Source organism: Ictidomys tridecemlineatus, chromosome 8, assembly GCF_052094955.1.
Source record: "Ictidomys tridecemlineatus isolate mIctTri1 chromosome 8, mIctTri1.hap1, whole genome shotgun sequence".
In the NCBI taxonomy this organism is placed as follows: Eukaryota; Metazoa; Chordata; class Mammalia; order Rodentia; family Sciuridae; genus Ictidomys; species Ictidomys tridecemlineatus.
The window spans coordinates 55,961,900-55,984,297 of NC_135484.1; the positions used below are offsets into that span (position 1 = coordinate 55,961,900).

General features: G+C 40.2%; 1 protein-coding gene across 2 annotated transcripts in view; it reads left to right on the forward strand.

The window, feature by feature from the left end:
- The window catches only part of Pdss2 (decaprenyl diphosphate synthase subunit 2), a 260,626-nt gene extending 245,352 nt beyond the window's left edge, over positions 1-15,274 (forward strand). For both annotated transcript variants that reach the window (XM_078019537.1, XM_078019538.1), the window contains one exon: positions 14,450-15,274. In XM_078019537.1, coding sequence (XP_077875663.1) covers positions 14,450-14,608 — 159 coding nt within the window. In that variant the 3' untranslated portion in view covers positions 14,609-15,274. The remainder of the gene's footprint in view (positions 1-14,449) is intronic.
- The last annotated feature ends 7,124 nt before the right edge of the window (positions 15,275-22,398 follow it).

The window sequence follows — 22,398 nt, forward strand, 5'->3', positions numbered from 1 at the left end:
TCTATTATATTTAGTTAGAGATGTATTTATGACAGTTTGCATTAAATGAGTTGTTGGGTTATTTTTCAGCTCTTTGTGTGTGGATTGTAGGCCACTGCATGGATTCATAAATGTACTTAGTAGAGAGATTGATCCCTGATAAGTTCTCAGCTCCCAACAGGAGGCCACACACCATCCAGACTGAGACTAACAGGTGTGTGTAAGAGAGGGAAAGAAAATTCATACCAAATTTGTCTTTATCACTTTTTTTTTCTCTCCTCTTATAGGAAGAGACATAAATTGATCAAAGGCCTAGGGATAGCACTTGACCGGCATGTGTGGGTTTAATCCCCAGAACTTCAAAAAATAAAATAAAATCATCACAGTGATTTGGAACTTCATTTTTTAAAAAACAGGCATGTTTCCAATGTACTAACAATCAGAGACTTGGAATATTTAACATACTTTCATGAATCTTTGTGATGTAGTCTGTGAATGTTTATCCTAAATCCAGGTACGTTATATGAATATTGCATTAAGTTTTACAGTGATCCCCATGTTCCCCTCTTTTCAAATCTTACCAACTGGTGGAATACTTCATTCATGTCAAAATGATTTCACATACATTCTCTTATTCTTCACAATAATTCCATATGGTATAAATATTATTTTTCTGGCCAGGAATGGTGGCACACACCTGTAATCCCAGCTACTCAGGAGCCTGAGGCAGAAGGATCCCGAGTTCAAAGGTAGCCTCAGCAACATAGCAAGGCCCTACACAATTCAGTGAGATCCTGTCTCTAAACAAAATACAAAAAAGGGCTGGAAATATGGCTCAGTGGTTAAGTGCCCCTAGGTTCAATCCATGGTGCAAAAAAAGGAAAAAAAAAAAAAAAAGGAGGGGGCAGTATTTTTCTAATTTCGCTAAACTGGAGCTTAGAGAAGTTTCTCTGCCTAAGGTCACACCTGTCAAGGTCTAGAGTTTCCCTATCACAATTTTCCCTGCCTTTTTACAGTCCTTTTCAAATTATTATGAAATACAACATAAACAAATTAATCAGTGGTCCCGTTAGTAGAGAACATCCCAAAGGTGTTTCCCCATTACAAGATTTCTTAAACGTTCTCATGTGGCTTCAAATGAAGAATTCTGTTCCAAGGTGCTTGGAGAGCCATTATCTTTGGAAACAGTCATTTTTTCCTTCCCACAGTCTGCATCCTCTTTCCTCCCACTTTCATGAGCTTTGGGTCCTAGGACATTGCAAGGAAAATGAAAGTAATGTAACCAATATCATGTAATCCCATACAGCTATGCAGAACTATTTAAATTCCACAAAAGAATAAATAGAACTTGTTAAAATGTGGGCATATTAGTTCATATTCTCCACAAGATAGGAATTTTACAGGCCATGTTACATAAGAAAAAATATTTCCTTAGAACAATAAAAATGATAAATCATAGACCAAATCATACTTGTCATTTTGAGCTCACTAATCCTTTACCAGTCAGTCACTTAAATATGGTATAATGAGCCCTGAGATTGAATTTCAAAATGAGTGAAAATAATCTGTGGCACGCCAGGTATAGTGGCGCACACCTGTAATCCCAGCATCTCTGAAGGCTGAGGCAGGAGGATCATGTGTTCAAAGCCAGCCTCACCAAAAGTGAGGTGCCAAGCACTAAGTGAGACCCTGTTTCTAAATAAAATATAAAATAGGGCCAGGCATGTGGCTCAGTGGTTGAGTGCAATCCCTGGTACCTAATAATAATAATAATCTGAGGCAATATTTGGTCTTGTCATTGTGTGACACCATGAGTACCATTGCTGTGGCTAGTGTTTTATTCGTTTTTTTGCAGCACTGGAGATTAAACCAGGGCCTTGGGCATGCGAGCAAGCAACAGCCAAACTGTAGTCAGTGTCTTTGGCTGAGAATTTTAGTAAAAAATTGGTTTTTACCAGTTAAAGATTAAAGTTAAAATATATTAGTTTCATTTGTGACTCAGTGATATCAGGTCTTCTTCAATGTCATTTTTTTTGGGGGGGGGGGGTTGGGAGGTACCAGGGTTTGAACCAGGAAACTCAGCCACTGAGCCACATCCCCAGCCCTATTTTGTATTTTATTTAGAGACAGAGTCTCACTGAGTTGCTTAGTACCTCGCTTGTGCTGAGGCTGGCTTTGAACTCTCAGTCCTCCTGTCTCAGCCTCCCAAACTGCTGGGATTACAGATATGTGCCACTACACCTAGCAGAAGAAACAGAACTTTTTTTTTTTTTTTTTTTTTTTTTTTGTGGTTCTGGGGATTGAACCCAGGGCCTTTTGCATGCAAGGCAAGCACTCCACCAACAGAGATATATCCTCAGCCCCCAAGAAAAGTTTTAATTGTAGCTTTTCCTTTTATACCAAGTCTTGCCACTCAGAAATTGTCGAGATTTTTCAGTTGAAGCACTATGTGCTAGAATCTTGTAGTTGAATGAACTATTGGAGGCATCCTAGTTCCACTTTCCTTGGTGTCTAAAATAATTTCTCTGACATGTGGCCATCCAGTCACTGAGGATTCTGATTATAGGGATCTCACAGCTTGTCAAAAATAATTATTCTATTGTAGAAAACTCTAGTCATTTGAAAACTCTTTCTTATTTGTAATTGAAATCTGCTTCCAGAAACTTTACCACGTTGCTCTTTGTTCTGCCTCCTGAAGCATATCGGGCTGCCTCTTCTTCCACTTAATTGCCTTTTATATTTGGAGATGGCCTTTGTAACCTTTATCAAACTTTTCCTCTAGGTTAAACATTTCTTAGATGATACATTTCCAAATTCTTCTTCATCCAGTCATGGACCCAATCTATCATGTCAGTGCTCTTTCAATCTACACATGATACCAGGACAGAACATAGTTGTATTTTATTGTTGTTGTTGTTTTGTTTGTTTTGATGTGCTGCAGATCAAATCCAGGGCCTCATGCAAGATAGGCAAGCACTGTACCACTGAGCTACAGCTTGAACCCTAAACATAGTTTTATAAACATGAGTCAGTTGTCAAGGGGACAGTGAAGCTAAGTGTACAGTGCCACATACCTATAATCTCAGCTACTCAGGATACTGAGGCACGAGGATATCAAGTTCAAGGTTGACCTGGATAATTTAGTAAGACCCATCTCCAAATTAAAAATAAAAAAGGCTGGCTGTATAGTTGAATGTGCAAGGCCCTGGGTTCAATCCCCATCAACGATTGCAAAAAAAAAAAAAAAAGAAAAGAAGAGGAAGAAAGGTAATGAGACCCTCCCCACCTGTGTTTTGGACATATACATCTGTGGATGCTTTAAAAGTTTGCATTTGTATTCTCTAGTATCTGTACCACAATCTTGGCTTATATGAAGAGTGCGGTTATCAAAGATTCTGAGCATTTTTTATGTATTACTGCCTGACTAAAGCTTTACTTTTACGTTTTTTTTTTTTTTTTTTTTTTTTTTTTTTTTTTTTTTACTATGGATGGGATGTTTTATTTTGAAACAAGATCTTACTGAGTTGCAGTTTGGTCTCAAACTTGCATTCCCTGCCTCAGCTGCTTAAGTAGCTAGGATTACAAATCTATGCAACCACGCCCAGTTTATAATTACTCTTTTAAACCCAGATGCATGCTGGGAGTGGTAGTATATGCCTATAATCCCAGCAACTCTGGAGGCTGAGGCAGGAGAATTGCAAGTTCAAGGTCAATCTCAACAATGTAGCAAGACTCTAAGCAACTTAGTGAGACCCTGTCTCAAAATAAATTATAAAAAAAGCTAGGGGTCTCGGGATGTGACTCAAGTGGTAGCACGCTCGCCTGGCATGTGTGGGGCACTGGATTCGATCCTCAGCACCACATAAAAGTAAAATAAAGATATTGTGTCCACCTAAAAACTAAAAAATAAACATTAAAAAAAAAAAAGCTGGGGATGTACTCAGTGATAAAGTATCCCTGGGCAATTCCCAGTACCAAATAAATAAGCAAACAAACCCAGATGCATAACTATACAATTATTTTTATATTTCAATGGCTATTCTTATTCAACATATCAAAACCATTAAAATTTTGATGCTATTCATTTGTTAACCATCTCTCTTGGTTCTATGACATCTGAAAATTAAATTTTAATATGTATTCCTTCTTTATCTTCATTCAAACAATGCATAGAAGTGTGATAAGGGGAAGAAATCGAGTATTGAGTTGTGGCAACACAACACGGGAAATTCCTCTCTGTTCAATGTAAATCTGCTACTAAATGTTTTCTAGGAAATCCGCATTTCCATGTTCAAATCCATATTACCATACTCAAATCAAGATATTTTTTTTTTTGAGAGAGAGAGAATTTTTTTAATATTTATTTTTTAGATTTCGGCGGACACAACATCTTTGTTGGTATGTGGTGCTGAGGATCCAACCCGGGCCGCTTGAATGCCGGGAGAGCGCGCTACCACTTGAACCACATCCCCAGCCCTCAAATCAAGATCTTATTTTTTCTAAAGTCCATAAAGGACTAAATATCCAAAATCCAAATGTATTCTGTATTTGCTATTTCTGAAACTAACAGCCAAGTGACCCCCTCCCCCCAAAAAAGGGGGGGAGAAGGGCTGGGAGTACAGATCAGTGATGGAGCACATTCTTAGCACGTACCAGGCCCTGGGTTAAATCCACAGCACAAAAGAAAAATGAGAGCGTTTTGTCATGGCTTGTTCATGGTGACCCACTTATCCTGAGGCCACCATCACCATGGCCTTTTTTTCTAGAGCTCACAAACCATCTGTTTCATAATCCTTCCTGGAATTTCCCCCTAAAATGTCTATAAATTTGTTGGTCTGTGTTGCAGAATACACCTTTTCTTTTGTCCTGTGTTTGAAGATGTGAGTCAGTTGAATTGCTCACCTCTGAGGCTTCTCACGGTCCTTGAGTAGCTGGGAAGGGCATTTGTGTGCATTCCAGGCATGCAGGAGCAGGACGGAGTGTGTGGACGCCTCTGTGAAGGGGCTATATAGATGAGAGGTAGTGAAGAGGAAGACAGAGAGGGGAAGGGACAGAGAGGAAAGCCTGGCAGGAGCATCCAGGAACAGAGCAAGAAAGCTGGCTTTGGAGAGGGGGCTCACTGGGTGCCACAGTGATTTGTCCTGGACTATGTCATGTTTGGAAAAGGAGTGTGGGTGGTCTTGGAAAGGAAAAGACACCAGAAGCTAAATGAAAAATGAAGCCAGGCTGGCAGCTGCATCCAAGGCCTCCCTGACAACCTGTAATACGCATTTTTTTTTTTTTTTTAGAGAGAGAGAGAGTTTTAATATTTATTTATTTTAGTTCTTGGCGGACACAACATCTTTGTTTTGTATGTGGTGCTGAGGATCGAACCTGGGCCAAAGGCACACCAGGCGAGCACGCTACCACTTGAGCCACATCCCCAGCCCTGTAATAGGCTATTTGAATGTATGGTTTGTCCTTAAAGACCCCTGTTCATGGAATTTATTGTACTTTTTACAATTAATTCTGTCTCTAGTTAGATTCTAACTCCACTCTGTCTCCTCTTAATAATATATTCTCTTTTGCCTGACACAGTGGCACAAACCTGTGATCCCAATGACTCTGGAGACTGAGGAAGGAAGATTGCAAGTTCAAGTTCAGCCTCTGCAATTTAGCAAGACCCTGCCTCAAAATGAACAGGGTTGCAGATGTAGCTCAGTAGTAGAGTACCTCCTGATTTCAATCCCCAGTACAAAAACATAGTAATAATAGTAATATATTAACTTTTGAAAAAAAATGGGTATACTTGTTCTTCAACTTAATAGCCTTTACATTTTCAAATCCTTGATTTTTGTCATCATATCCTCTGCACCCACCCCATCAAGCGTTACAGGATTCTGGGTTTGGGTTTTAGCCTTCCTGACAAGTTTGTTTGTGAACTTTTTTTTTTTTTTTTTAATCAGGAACAGCACTTTAAAAACACTTGTGACAAGTGTCCTGGTGATTATACAGACTTTGACGTAGATGTCCAGCACAGTTTTTACAGTTTTGTACCTCTCCTTTGTCAACACCTTTCAATCAGGCAGAGTAGCCTGTCTTAACGGTGGTGCTTTGTACTGAGTAGGTGTTTTACCAGGGCTCTTTTTATACACAGGTGCTTTAAAATCTGATTCCTGAAAGAGTGCATTTGCAGCCACCTATTTTGGTGTCTTAAATATTAATTATGTCTGTTGTAGGAATTTAGTTTTTTAGAGGAACTCTGGAACTGTTTCCCCTATGATCTCTTGTACTCATGGCATTCTTTCACTAAATTCCACCCCCTCACCCCACCCCCACCCCCAACCCCTGCTGTAGTGAGGATTGAATCTCGTGATGGTCTTGAGTCAAGGTCTTGCTAAGTTGCTGAGGCTGGCCTCAAACTTGCAAAACTTAATTTTGCAGTGAATATTCCTCATGTAGAGTTCAGATTTCTGAAGCCATGCCTGTTACCCCTTTCCTAGATTCTAATACCAAAAGGATGTTACTTTAAAAAAAAAGAGAGAGAGAGAGAGAAAACAAGATTGTAGTCACCTTTACACCAAATTATGTTGTCACAATTAAGCAAAAAGTGCTTCTTTTATCTTCTGATACTTAAGATTATCCATCAGGAACACCAAGAATTTGTCAACTACAGAATGCAGAATGGTAGTGTCAGCAGATGATCAGAGGTTGAAGTGTCTTACCGCTGATGCATTTTGCCTTTCTTCCCACTTCCAGATCTCTCTTAGGGAAGCACCATCCACTCCTACCACCTGGTTAGACTGGCTCCCATTTGTCTCCTTTAATCTGTCCATGTGTTTCCAACCATGAAAAAAACTTTAACATTCTGTTTTGGTCTCCATTACTCTCTATTATAGTTTCCTCAGAACAAGATCTACTCTATGTTCCAGATGAGAACATCTCTGTTTTCTCTAAGTTTTCTCCAAATCTATTCCAGTGTTGTAGATGGGAGCCCTCTGGGTGTGCAGAAATGAAACCCAGACTGTTTCACAAATCCACTGTGTGGGCTGGAGGTGTGGCTCAGTTACAGAGCTCTTCTCTGGATTCTACCCCCAGCATAGTAACAATAACAACAAGAATTCACTGTGGACTCTTGCCCACGTCTTTTAAGCTCTCTCATCCCAGTATCCTCTCCTGCAAAATTAGGTGAGAAGATAAGATTTTGCTTAGGGTTTTCCCCAAGTCTTAGTCTTTCTCTGGTTTCCCTGGACAGAAGTAGCTGCTGCCTCCACTTCTTATAGCTACTTATAACCCATGCCAGGAACTTTTCTTTAATATTTTATTGTATTATGTTATTTATTTATTTATTGCCAAGAATTGAACCCAGGGGCACTTCACATATTGGACCACAGCCCTTTTTATTTTGAGACAGGGTCTCACTAAATTGTTTAGGGTCTTGCTAATTTTTTTTTTTAAGAGAGAGAGAGAGAGAGAATTTTAATATTTATTTTTTAGTTTTCGGCAGACACAACATCTTTGTTTGTATGTGGTGCTGAAGATTGAACCCAGGCCACACGCATGCCAGGCATGCACGCTACCGCTTGAGCCACATCCCCAGCCTATGTCTTGCTAAATTTCTGATACTGGCCTCAAACTTGTGATCCTCCTGCCTCGGCCACCAGGCCAAGCTTCTTTAATATTTTAAAAAAACTTTAGTTTTCAGATCCATATGATTTCCTTAAAAAGATCTCATTTATCACTCAAGAGGTATTTCATAAATGTTAAATAAAAACACACTTAACTTTAACTACCTTGCATCCTTTTTTCTTTTTGTTAATATCTTTAATTGGATCCTCTAACGGGGGATTTGGACTTAATTTATTTTAAATGATACTGCACTTATACATTTTTCTGTTGATTTAATTAGAGATTTAATTTTATTAGTGCCCCAAATACTATCTCAAAGAAATAAAAAACAGACTTTCATATATATATGTCCTATGGCTAAAGTGTTTTTCAAGTCATAAGAGCCAAAGTGAATATACCTGCACATTTACCCACATCCCCACATGGAAAGCTCTATCAGTTTGGGCTTTTAACAGCTAAAATATAGGTAAACCCCAAAGTGGAAAGATATTGTTTTAATTGTGGTCCCTCCTCCCCAGCTATTAGAATCAAGGTCAAGGTCATGGCTTCATTTCTTGATGTTCCACTTAACCCTCTCTGATTCTTCTTTCTGTCCCTTTTAACAGGTGGTGCTGGGATATGGGATACAGCAACTATGTTTTTCCTTGTGTCTCCAGGCCCTCCAGTAAGCCCATGTCACAGAGGTGTCCAATAAATGCTTATTGAATTGAATTTGATCATTGCAAAGACAACCAGTTGAAAGTGTGTTTAGACCATCTAAACCCACCACAACTGTTTTAAAACACAGTAGCCAGGTGCATTATCATATTCCTGTAGTCCCAGCTAGTTGGAGGCTGAGGCAGGAGGATTGCTTGAGCCCAGAAGTTCAAGACCACATAGCAATATCCATCTCTAGAAAAAATATATACAGAGGGCTGGGGTTGTAATTCAATGGTAGAGCACTTGCCTAGCATATGTGAGGTGCTGGGTTTGATTCTCAGTACCACACATAAAAAATTAAAATAAAAGTTCATCAATAACTAAAAAAAAAATTTTTAATTATGTGTATGTACACACACACACACACACACACACACACACACACACATTTCAATATATATATTGAAATGACCTGAGAAGCATTTTTCAGGTTTTGTTGACTCCATCTCTAGGGGTGGGGTCCTAGGCATCTGTATTGTAAAGTTCCCCCAGTGAGTCTCATAGTCAGCCAAGTTTATGAACTCTAGCTTAATTTTTTTCATTACATTTGCAAAGGACAAGATCATTATCTTCAATATATTCAAGATAGACCTATTACTTATTCTAGTTAGCAGTAAAATGAATTTGTTTATTTGTTTTATCTAAAGGATTTCCTTTGAGCAAATAGTTTACATTTAGTGGGTGAAATGTTGACAGATATCAGTGAGGAATAGCATCTTTTGTGAAGGATTAGATTACAAGTGAGTGTGGAGTGAGCACTTTACTCATGGGAGCTATCAGGCCCTTGGGATACAAAGCCCTGTGAATCTGCTTTTGTGGATTTGAGTATGGGCTGAAGTAGAATAGTCATTATTCAAGAGAAATGTTTTTTAGGACTTGAGAAACTGATGTTCTCCTGGCTGCTGTTTTGCACTAATCTGAATTATCCTTCATCATAGAATCAGATTTTTGAGGAGGTGCTGAGGATAAAACCCAGGGCTTTGAACATGCTAGGCAGGCACTCTACCACTGAGCTACACCCCCAGCCTCTCATCATAAGATTAAATACCCTATTAGCCACCATCAAATATTCAATTAAGTTGGGCACAGTGGTGTTCTCTATAATCCTAACAATTCAGGACACTGAAGCAGGAGGATTGTAAAATCGAGCCCAGCCCTCAGCAATGTAGCAAGACCTTCATCTAACTAGTAAGACACTGTTTCAAAATTTTAAAACAGAAAAAGGAGCCAGGCATGGTGATTCACACCTATAATCCCAATGGTTCTGGAGGCTGAGACAGAAAGATTGAGAGTTCAAAGCCAGCCTCAGCAATTTAGCAAGGCCCTAGGCAACTCAGAGAGACCCTATCTCTAAACAAAATACAAAAAGGGCTGGGGATGTGGCTCAGGGGTTAAGCTCCACTGGGTTTATCCCCACTACCAAAAAAGAAAAAAAAAAAAAAGAATTAGTGATATAGCTCACTGGTAAAGCACCCCTAAATTCAATCTCCTGTACTAAAAAACAATAATAATAAATACACACACACACACACACACACACCCTTAGCATATACAGATATATTTAATTGAGCCAGATTGAATTAAGTTCATAGAGGAACAAACTAAATAAAATAATCAGAGAAATGTAAATCATCCTGCAACACAGCCTGGTTGTTTAAAAATGACAGTGTCGTAACAGAATAAAAGAGATTAAAGTGTTTTTGCAAACAAATGTGCAAACTGGGATTAATCATGGCTTGAAAAAATTGTTAAAAATTTTTTGGAAACCAATTGAGGATATTTGCATAGGGACTATATTAAATAATAGAGAATTCTCCCTTTTTTTTGGGGGGGTGGGTATTGGGGACTGAATCCAGGGGCATTTTACCACTGAGCTAGATTTCCCAGTTACCCCCACCCCCAGCCCTTTTTTTAAAAAAAATTTTGAGACAGGGTCCTGCCAGACTGTTTAGTGTATCGCTAAGTTACTGAGGCTGGCCTCAAACTTGAGATCCTCCTACCTCAGCCTCCCCTGTTGCTGGAATTACAGGTGTGTGCCACCATGCCCAGCAGTTCTCTACTTTCCCAGTTAACTTTCTTAGTTGTGATAATAGTATTGTGATTGTATAGGAGAATGTTATCTTAGGAGATAACAAGTCAAAAAAAGGATGAAGCATCCTATACCCAGTGATATGCCCAAACCAAGTCCTAACAACTCAGAGCCAATCAGCCTTCATCATAGAATTAATTTTTTGAGGAGGTACTGTTGTTAAAGATCCAAGAATTTTGTGATCCCTAGACCCTGGCAGATTAAAATCAGAGAATGGAAATCTGCAAATATACAACTAGGGCTTCCCCCACCACTATACTCCTGAGAACTAACTTCACAGCATACCACTTCCTGCACCTTATTTTCAAATGGTCCAGAGGCACATACATACATGCAGATAGAACAGCAATGACAAATCTTAACAACTGTTAGTGGCATGGTAATGCACACCTGGAATTCTGGCTACTTGAGAGGCTAAATCAGGAAATTTGTAAGTTCAAGTCCAGCCTGGGCAACTTAGCAAGATTTCGTCTAACATAAAAAGGGCTAGGAATTGCTCAGTGGTAGAGCATTTTTCTAGCATGGCAAGGCCCTGGGTTCCTCCTCAGAATGGCAAATAATAAGAATGTAACCATGGTTGAGTCTAGGTGGAAGATACATGGTTTTTCATTGTATTAGTTCAGGAGTCAGCAGACCTTTTCTGTAAACGCCAAAATGTAAATGTCTTTGGTTTTGTAGGCCATACAGTCTGCAGCAGTAGCTCAACTCTACAGCTCTGCCCCATAGCACAAAAGTAGCCATAGACAGTACATATTATAGACATCGTTATGTTCCAGCCAAACTTTATATGCTAAAACAGGGGACCAAATTTAACCCAGGGCTATAATCTTACATCTTTTCTGTTCTTTTAAAATACTTTATACTAAAAATTAGAAGAAAACAAAAGTACAAATATCTTAGTCTGGTTTTCAGAACTTTCCTGGGTCCCCTGACACTTAGCCCTGGAAGCTATGCCTCACGAATCTGTTTTCATTTTCTGGACACTCTGCACTCTTTGGTCTCCTCTGTGCCCTTGCTCAGGCTGTTTTCTTCCCATATCTGTTTATTAACATTCATGCCTGAAAGCACACTCTGCAAGTCTTTCTAAGAGTCTCCCAACTAAAGTCAATCCCTCATTCTTCTCAACAGTTTAGTACAACCTTGGTTTGCTGCTTTTCATAGTTTGCTCTTCATTGGTTCTGGATCCATAAACTAGAGAAGGATCATTCTACTAGTACTTTACAATTAGTAGGTGCTCGATTAGTACTTACAATTTGAGCATCTAGTAATCTAGTAATGCAGATGTCCTCATGCTTACAGGTACCAACCTAGAAGTGTAGAATAGAAGAGAATGTTGGATTTTCCAATTTAGATTTGGCATGCAGTCTGCTGTCATATATATCAAATTAGAATTAAAAATTTTAAAAATAAATAAGTACTATGTTAAAAAATACCCTAAGTACATGTATGAAGACACGAATGGTTGTGAATATACTTTGTATACAACCAGAGATCGGAAAAATTGTGCTCTACAGATGTGTAGTATGAATTGTCATGCATTCTGCTGTCATATATAACAAATTAGGATTTAAAAATTTTTTAAAAAATAAATACTATGAATAAAAATAGATTTGGGGAGATTAAAGAAAATGAAAATAGGGGAGTGTCCTATCTATCTGTCTCTCTTATCTATCTATGTCCAGGACTGCTCTGATCCAAGTCCAGCTACCTTTGAGGCTATTGGGTATCAAGTCAAAATAATCTTGATCTGAGTGGATTCAATGGCTTTCTTGGCCATAGCTAAGGGCTTGGAGGGAGAACTAAGTCTCCTGAGCATCTGCAGTGATTTAGACACTCTCAAGCACTCTGTGCTCTCATGTACCCTATTCCCAGCAATCCTACAAAAAAACTGATATTATCCTCATTTAGAACTAAGAGCAGTGAAGTGGCTTCCATCAGATTGTAAAGCTGGAATGTGAATTTGAATCTTGCTGCCCCTGCTACCCAACACCATTTTAGTACCTCCATGCATTCAGTGATTGGCAAGAGACCAGAGAAACCCAAGCTGGAATAGCCCCAGAATTCATATGCAGTTGAAATACCTGTGGAGTGCTAGGAACCTGGGGTTTAGTATTAAGTGCCTTTGGATGAGGCATCAGCTTTGCCACTCTCTATCTATGATCTTAAGTCACTGAGTTTCTCTAGACCTCTGTTCTCTTGACTGTATAATTAGAGGAATAAACCAGCATATTTCTTTTTTGTTCATGTTTAATGCATTATGCAGTAAGTAACATAAAACCTCATAAAGAGTAGATAAATGAATAGAAAATTGAAATACAATACTGTATAATAAGGCTGCACTCCAGATGTGTCCAGGGTACTCTGGAATCCAAGAGGAAGAGCAACACCTAGCTCCTCAGGGCCACCATGGTGGCTGAGTATATTCCACCCAGGTAGAATTTGGGGAGCTGAGGGGGTGGAGGAGGGCAGTCCCAGGGGAGATGATAGGTGAGAACTGCAACTAGATGCCCTAAATACATGATGAAAGGGTACAGGGGAGGATATTGAAGCTAGGCTAGAACAAGATTGGGGAAGAGATGTCACTGCCTCCTGAAAAAGCTTGGACTTTTAAGGCAGTGGAGGATTTTAAGCAAGGTCATATTTGTATTTTATAAATCTCTTGGCAGTGTGCCATGTCGGATGGGGTTCAGGGGTGCAGAACTGGTGGTAGGAAGACTCTCTAGGAGGTGACTGCAAAAAATAGCCCAGGCAAGGGATGATGAGAGCCTGAACTAATGTAGTGGCAATAGGAAGGAAGCGTAGAGCATAAATCTGAGAGCTCCAAGGGAGAAGGACCAACTAGGACTTATTGACTGTATCAGTGAAAATGGCTTCAGATGATCTCATAGTCTCGGTGGCTTAAGACAACAAAGCTGGGTCTCTTGTCCACACTACATGTCCATTTCAGGGAGAAGAGGCCCATGGTTTAATCACTCAGGATTCAGGCTAAGAAACAACTCCAAGTGCCAGAAGGAGAGCCCTAAAGGGACTCTCCTAGATAATTCAACACTACAGCCCAGAAGTGACACGCATCATCATCCACTACTAGACTAGAATTTATCTCCTGGCCTCACCCAGTCTGTGAAGGCCAGAGAGTTCAGTCATAGTGAGAAACCCCAGAATTGCCCTTGATCTGGGGACCCAGGAGGACTCCCCGTTCCTTACCTGGGGAATGAGGTAGACATTGGAGATGGAAATGGGGCGGAGGAAAGTAGACAGACCAAATAGTTGAATTCTCTCCATCTCTAAAGTGTAACCATTTCATTGGTCTTTTTTTGTGATCAGAGAGAGGGATTGGAGTGAACTTCACCTGTCAGCAAGAGTTAATCATTTACAAAGGTTGTGTTGGTTAATTCTTCCCAAATAAAATTTTTCATCTTTTTTGTTTTGTTTTGGAGACTGGGGATGGGCCCAGGCACTCTACCACTGAACTACACCCCCAGCCCTTTTTATTTTTTGAGACAGGGTCTAAGTTGCTGAGGCTGGCCTGAAACTTTTGGTCCTCTCATCTCAGCTTCAGTTACTACGACCGCTGTTCCCAACTCGTTGAAGTTGTCACATTCAGTCTAATAACATGTGTCGTTCTTGAATTTTCATATGTTCTATTGTGTTCACATATGGTGTTAAAAAGAAAGTTCTGAACCAAGATGTTAGTGAAGGCTTCCTCACATAAGAATAGCAGTTGTCGAATTCAAAATCCCAGGGATGTAAATGCCCTCCACCTTGGTGACTGCGCTCCCAGCCTGGCACATTTCAGCGTATCCAGGGGCGGGAGAGGAGGAGGTGTAATTAGGCTGATTGGAGCCTATTGTGCTGCTCTGCGGCGCGGACAGGAGCAGCCTCGGGGAGTGTTAGTGCCTCAGGATCACTGGGGAATGATGTCCTCTTTCCTCAAAATAACGGAGCAGAAATACTGAAGCTACACTGTTTCTCCCCTTCTTTGTTTTTCCAACACCCCCCCCTCCGCCAAATTAATTGTGATCCTTATCCCGAACCCTAAAAACTGACTTTTATTGTGCATTTGTTTCTTAACAGTTGCGAGAAACAATCAAAGCTGGCAAAGGTGTGACTTCAGCTATTGACCTGTGTCGTTACCATGGAAACAAGGCACTGGAGGCCCTGGAGAGCTTCCCTCCCTCGGAGGCCAGATCGGCTTTAGAAAACATTGTGTTTGCTGTGACCAGATTTTCATGACACCAAATTAAAAAGACCCTATTGTTCCTTAGCTGAAAAACCTAAGGAATGAGGTGATTGGAAGAGCTTTTGTGAGGAAATATCTAAACGTGTTTATAACTTTAAAATATACACATTTTTCCCCCTTCCTTTTATCACATTGCTAAAATGAATACCGCCTTCATTTTGGAACTGCTACAAACAAAATTAGAAGGAAAAAAAAAGGTCAAGCAGTTTTCACTTGTCACGCCAGAAGCACACTTGAGGCTGCAGCAGCAGAAATAATTAATGAGATTCGCTCCTGTGACCTCAGCAAATGGACAGGAAATAAGTCCTTATTGATTGGACCAAGCCACGGATGGCGCCAGGGCGGTGGCCTGTGGTTTTCCTTCTAGAGAGGACAGAGCAAGCTGGAAGCTGCAGGTGTCAAGAGAAACACTCTGGATCCCAGCCAGGAAGGACTGTCAAATCAGAAACCACTGACCCATCTGTCAAAAATGGAGAAGAGTTCCGTGAATTAAGAAAAAATATGCTTTCTTTGTCATCTTGCAATTATGTCTCTATTTATAGATACAATATGAATATTTCGTGCATCATGATTTTTATAAGATTTGAGGGTAGGAGGGAAATTGCTGAAAAGTTGCCAAATATTTAAAGTAGGAGATTAAATGTTATCTTGATATATTAGAGATTGTCTGTTTTTCTTTCTTGAACATCAAATTATTTTCAAACACATCTCAAAGATCCAAACTTTTTTTTTTAATGAAAAATGAGTTTTTCACCAAGTAAAATATATGCATTTGTAATACTTTGGTTTAGACAATACCTTTAATTTTTACAAATTTGGGAAATGTAATTGTTATATTAGGGAGTTCATTGGTAAGCGTGTTCTTTTACCCTCATAATGTCAAATTTTGGTGTTGAACCACAGACATCCAATTATAGAAAGAACATAAGCAATCTCGCAAGCCTGCAATCCGACGCTGTCTCTGTGTGGTTCACAGGAGATGATTTTTGTGGTTTGCACGCATGCAATGTGAGAACACCGTTGACAAGAAGGCTGAGTTTACATAAATGATCTGGACTGAGACTCAGCTACCTTTCTTCCTCATGTGGTGTAATTACAGCCCTATCTGGAGACAGTGAGCACAGCAAACAGATTTGATTACCTACTTCACTCAAACACTAAGGGAAGTTATTTCAGTTAAATTCCTCCCCCTCAACACCCAAAAGTTTGATCCCTGCCCAGTATGTGGCATGCAATGAACAGAAAATGTAAGGCTACAGAGGTTAAGATATTGTTTTATGAAATATTTTAAGTGGACTTAAAATATTTTAATTGTGTGTTTTCTACTGCTGCAATCTAAGGCCTATAGATTGTGAGTAGCATGCTCCACTCTCCTGTTTGAACTGTCTTTTCTCACTGAGTTGGCTTAATTAGTAACTACAGCTACCATGCTTTAGATGAGACTGGGTTTTAATCATTAACTGTGCCAGGGAGGAGGAGTGCCTTCGTGTTAGATGCACAGGAACCTCAGGGAGATGCAGGTTCCAGGAAGCAGATGGACAGGTACTGCAGTGCACAAGGCAGGACCCTGGGGCTTCTCCGATTCTGGCTTAGATCTGGTATGCTGTATATCTTGAACAAATCACTTCCCTCTCAGCCTCAACTGCCTCTTCTGTAAAATTGGATTTTATGAGATAATTTATGAAGTCCCTTCCAGGTTTGTTTTATTTTCTAAAAGTTTACCATTTAAGATTGTCTCGATAGCAAACATGCTGTAAGAGATTCATGGAGGAGGAAAAGCAACTTGCAAAGAGAAGCTCTGAGGAAATGCAGAAAGCTTCCCCTTACATGACATGCCCCTAGACTCTTGTGTTTCAACACTCACCTTTCTCCTCTCTTGGGGACCTTTCCTACCTCCTGTTCCATTCCGTTTACTTTGCCATCTGGACTTCTAAAGCTCCTGGATGCCTGAGAGCAGCAGGCCCACCTTACAGAGCTCTGCCTTTCTCCTCAGGTCACACTCAGCAGTTTTCACTTCCTCAGCATCTTGGCAAGTGTTTGTTTGTTTGTTTGTTGTAGGACAAACCCACATGCTAGGCAAGCACTCTACCACTGAGCTACATCCCCAGCCTTTTAAATTTTATTTTGAGGCAGGGTCTCACTGAATTGCCCAGGCCAGCCTCAAACTTCTGATCCTCCCACCTCAGCCTCCCTAGTCACTGGAATTGCAGGCTGTGTAAAAGGCCCTGCTCTTTTTTTTTTTTTTTTTTTAATATTCGGTGGACACATCATCTTTATTTTATTTTTAAGTGGTGCTGAGGATTGAACCCAGCGCCCTGGGCATGGAGCACGCTACCGCTTGAGCCACATCCCCAGCCCAGCGCCTGCTCTTGACAAGCTTTTTTAAAAGCTTACATGTTGACAAATCTAGAGTATGAAATGCAGATAGCCTTCCTCCATGCACATTATTTTTCTTTTTTTTTTTTTTTTGAGAGATAGAATTTTTTGACATTTACTTTTTAATTTTCGTCGGACATAACATCATCTTTGTTGGTATGTGGTGCTGAGGATCGAACCCGGGCCGCAAGCATGCCAGGCGAGCGCGCTACCGCTTGAGCCACATCCCCAGCCCGCTCCATGCACATTCTTAAAGGATATTTATTTATTAGCTCACACCAAGTTTTTATAATTTCAGACACCTCTAAGGAGAAATTTTAGGTACCAAGACATTGCTTAATCATACCTCTCAACCTACTGCCTGGGTATGACTTAGTGGAGATAATGAATAGAGAGAGTCAATGACTCTCCAATGTCTCCTTTACCTCAGCTTAATTCCTTCCCCATCCTGAGTTTCTTACTAGAGGGAAGAGTTCATTAGCCGTTGTCCTGCTTCCTCCCACCTGTTACCCCCAAACGTAGAGTTGGTGCCTCCAAACCTTACTTTAGGCCATGAACCTAACTGCACTCTCCTCCTACCAGCTTTTTCTTTATTAGCATAATAAATGGTGTATTCTGCCAGGTCTGGTGGCCAACACCTCTGTAACCCTAGTGGGGAGAGGGGTGTGGGGGGGGGGAATGAGATAGAAGGATCACAAGTTCAAAGTCAGCCTCAGCAGCAACTTAGCAAGGTCCTAAGCAACTTAGTAAGACTATCTCAAAATAAAAAGGGCTGGGGATGTGGCTCAGTGATTAAGCGTTCCTGGGCTAAACCCCGTTACCTCCCACACCCACCAGACAGAAAGAATAAGACTTTTCTCATTTCCAAAGACCTCAGGCCTGTTTCCTCCTGTCTCCTTCCTGTCCCTGTTCTTGAATCTTAGGTTTCTTCTTTATGAATGTGCCCATGTCTCCCTGTGCCTAAAATCCCTCACTTTTCCCTATATATTCTTCCACCTGCACTTTCTCCCTCCTAATTTTATCAACAAACCTTCTTACAGTTTACAAACTCCTTAACTTTACAACTGGCCATTCACTCCTAGGTCCCCACCATCTCGCCCATTGCTTGGGCTTTGTGTACTCAGAGAATGCTTGAACAAAGACATCATGTGCCTCTGCACTGCTCTCCTGAGATGGCTTCTTCAAGATCACTGATGGTGTCCCCTCAGACCTCCCTGTCTGCATCATTTCATATTGTAGCTGGCACCTGGGTGCTCATGGATCCACTTTGGTTCAGATTCCCCCTCTTTTCTCTGAATAGCCTTCTTTTTCTTACTCCTATAGCCATTCTTTTCTAAAAAATATCAATTACGCTTCCCCCAGAAATTACAAAGCAGTTTCCTGTCCCACTAAATCTGATTTATTTCTTCGGTGCTAGATATTGGACCAGTACCAAAGGCCAATGTCTGGGCTTGGCACCAGAATCACGAGCCACCACACACCTTTGTAGGTTCAAACAGCAATTCTTTATTCCCGCTCTCACACCGCCTCCACACAGGTCCAGGGCAATCGCGTTCTCCCGTCTCCCGCACAATTCACCTACTCCACGAGGCTATCTCCAAAATCCCATTTTAATCTCACGAGAACTCAACGGGAACAAGCAACAGGAACACCCTAATCCCAGCAATAATCTTCAACTTCCAACTTCCCTAAAACCCATTATCTTAAACTGGCAACGCCTTAAACTCAAGGAGCCGGTTACTTCCTCAAACCTGATCAGCTCTAAACCCGGATCCGCCTTGGTCCTTGAGCAAGGTCACCTTATTAAAGCATGCATGCAATGTCCCATCGAATGTCCTCTAAGCAGCATGGGGTACGCTTGGCAAGGAAATTTCGATGCTTCATTCCTACTTGGTAATGGCCCTCAGCAGACCAGGACCTTATGCATACTAGGAAAGCTCTCTACCTCTGAGCTACATCCCCAGCCCCTGAATCTTTTTTTAAAATTCTCTGAGTTAGACCTGGCTGTATGGCCTCAGTGGTGGAGTGTTGGCTTAGCACATGTGTGTAAAGCCCTGGGTTTGAGCCTCAGGACCATGTACACACACCAAAAAAAGCACTCCCAACAGGATGCTCATTTATTTCTTTCTCATTTCCTATCTTGACTGCTGATCTCTTCTCAAATAAACTGTTTTTGGTTTTGTTTTCTTTTCTTTTTGGACTGGGTTCTGTCTTCCCATTAAGGAGATTATAGACATCTTGAAGTGACCTTAAAAGAAGTGTCCCCATGGGAAGGCCAGCACTGCTATCCATCCTCCCTTTAGCTAATGCCCTGTCCTCCGGCTCTGAAGTGCTAGGCTCTAGGCCTCTCCCCATGGGTCAAAGTTTGTCTTTAATACAAATTGCTTTCTCATGATAGAAAGAGAATCTTTCTCAGGATTCTACTCTTCTTTTTTGGAGATGCCTATCTTCATGGAAAAATAGCATCTAGCTTTTATCTAGTGGCTCTGCTCACATCTAGGATTGACAGTGTGTGCATCCTTTTGCACCCTGTGAACTAATAAGCGTGTTGGATTGCTACTGTCTTAGCTATTAGAGTAGCTTGAATTTCACTTAATTTTTTTTTTCTCTTCAAACACATCTAAGTAAATAATCAACTTACAGAAATCTTGGGGGGGAAAAAGGTCATTCATAACCACCACCCTAAAATAATCAGTATTATCAATTTCATTTCAGTATTACTGTTTCATTTGTATTTCTTCCAGCCTTTTTTTTTTGCCATGCGGGTTTTTTTTTTTTTTTTTTTTTTTGCATGTTGTAATTACAGTATAATTTCAACTTTGGGTCCTGCTGTGTTCATGTAACACATTATAAACATTTTCCCATGGTGCTGCACCCTTCACGACTATTATTAATGAGTGGTTTAAATGTTAAAGGAGGCATCTGAATTTCTATTCCTGGTTGTTTCTTCTGGTGTAAATAAGTATATTAAAATGGGCTAACTTTGTAAGTCAGCCTCCAGACCCACTATTAAGAAAGTCTTTGACTTGGAAAAATAGTGCCTCTACAGGTTCTCCATGGCACAGGTTAAAATTGTGGAACAAACCACCTTAAAATTCTTCAACTTGAATTATTAATCTTCTCAGTTGATACAGCCTTAGTGAGTCCCAGTTCTGTTAGATAATGCTTAAGATGAATTCATGCCTCTTTGCATTTTCCTCTTGTTTCAATATAAGTTCCCAGTCAGTCGCACTTCGTTATGATGACTTCTTCCTTCACATTGAGGTTCAGTCAATTTTTTTTTTTTTTTTTTTTTGGTGCTGCAGGGGCAATTAACCACTGAGCCACATCCCCAGCCCTTTTTTCTATGTTATTTACAGACAGGTTCTTGCTAAGTTGCTTAGGGCCTAACTTGCTGAGGCTGGCTTTGAACTCACAATCCTCCTGCCTCAACCTCCTGAGGCGCTGGGATTATAGGTAAGCACCACAGCATTGGGCCATCTTTCTTTGTCTTGTTTTGTTTTGGTACTGGGGATTGAACCTGGGGGCACTTTACCACTGAGCTACAGTTCCAGCCCTTTTTATTTATTATTTTGAGACAGGGTCTTGCTAAATTGCCCAAGGATGGCCTTGAACTTGTGATCCTCCTGCCTCAGCCTCTGAAGTAGCTGGTATTTCAGGTGTGTGCCACTGCATGGGGCAAGATCTACATTCATTTTAATGTCACATATAAGACAAAATAAAGTTAGGGTTTATATTTAGGGGCTTTGGGCTAAACTTCTGTCTCATGCCCATATTCCATTCCACTGAAGTCTTTTTTACCTTCTAGGATCCCTCCTAGCCAAGTAAACATCTGCTCATCATTCAGACTCTGTGTGTGTGTGTGTGTGACTAGTCATCAAACCCAGGGCCATGTGTGTGATAGGCATGTGCTTTACCACTGATCTACACCCCTGACCCCAGACATTTTTTCTTATAGAACCTCAGAAGCCTTCTCAATAAGCACCTTAGGCAGCCACTCCCTCCTCCCCTAACCCTCTATTGGGAATTGAATCCAGGGTCATTCTACCACTGAGCTATATTCCTATTTTGAAACAAGATCTCCCTAAATTGCCTAGGCTGGCTTCAAACTTGTGATCCTCCTACTGCAGCACCCAAGTTGCTGTGCTTACAGACATGGCCCAACACACCAGCTATTAATATAACAGAGTCAGCACACAAGATGGCAAATCTATTTGCCACCTCCGTTCAACTAGCTATTTGCTTTAACTTATATTTTACCATTTTTTAGTTAAGTATTTGAAATAAAATCAGTAGCCCTAAAAAATCAAGGTGATTTTATTTACTTTCCAAATGTTATATCCTCGGGCTGGGGATGTGGCTCAAGCGGTAGCGCGCTCACCTGGCATGCGTGCAGCCCAGGTTCGATCCTCAGCACCACATACAAACAACGATGTTGTGTCTACCGAAAACTAAAAAATAAATATTAAAAAAAAAATTATCTCTCCAAATGTTATATCCTTCATATTCCACTTCCTCTATATTGCATATAAATTATCTTGATAAAGATAATGAAAGGAGTCATATAGTAGGTTGATTTTTAAGATGTCAATATCCATCACATTATCCAAGTCCACTGGACCAGAGGTGATTATATTTTGAGCAACCTTGTCCTCCTAATAGCTGTTAGCAAAAATTGAGTATCTTTTATTGTGGAAAAATTCTTTTGAAATATTTTTATAAAACAATTCTCATGTACCCTTTGTAATCATTATTTCCTATTTGGGAAAAGTTAAAATATGTTGCTTTTTCATGATGTAAGAAAGGCCTAAATTATATTTAATTAATTAATTAAAACACTAGTGTTGATTTTATTTATTTATTTATTTTAGATTCTCATCCTTTTTCTATATGTATATGAATGCGAGATGAATAGATGGACAAGGGCAGTTAGAGCAAATCTCTTTTTTCTTAAACCAATAAACATCTATATTTTTTCCCCTAGTGTCCCACCTATCAACTTTTGGTGAGAGCCTGGCATGACAGTAACCTTCATTTGTATCTAGCTATTGCTAAGCTATCACGGTGGTATCAAGACACTCAAGCAAATGCAGGTGCTAAAAACAAATGTGTAGGAAGAAAAATTTGTCTCTGGTCCCCTCATCTCTACTGTCATTTGGTTGAGTAGTTTAGCATTAAATCCATATCACAGTGACTTCAGAGCTCTAACAAAACAAACATGCTTGAAAAACAAATTATTGCTTCCCATGAAAATATAATGATGTCTGCAAATTTTATATTTGTAATTTACAGAAGTCCTCACTAGTCTTTGTACCCAAACCTTGTAATCATTGAGATAGCCTGCACAGTAACATTTATTGAATTTTTGCCCTCTAGCCATATAAAACACCAGCAAAAATACAGCCCT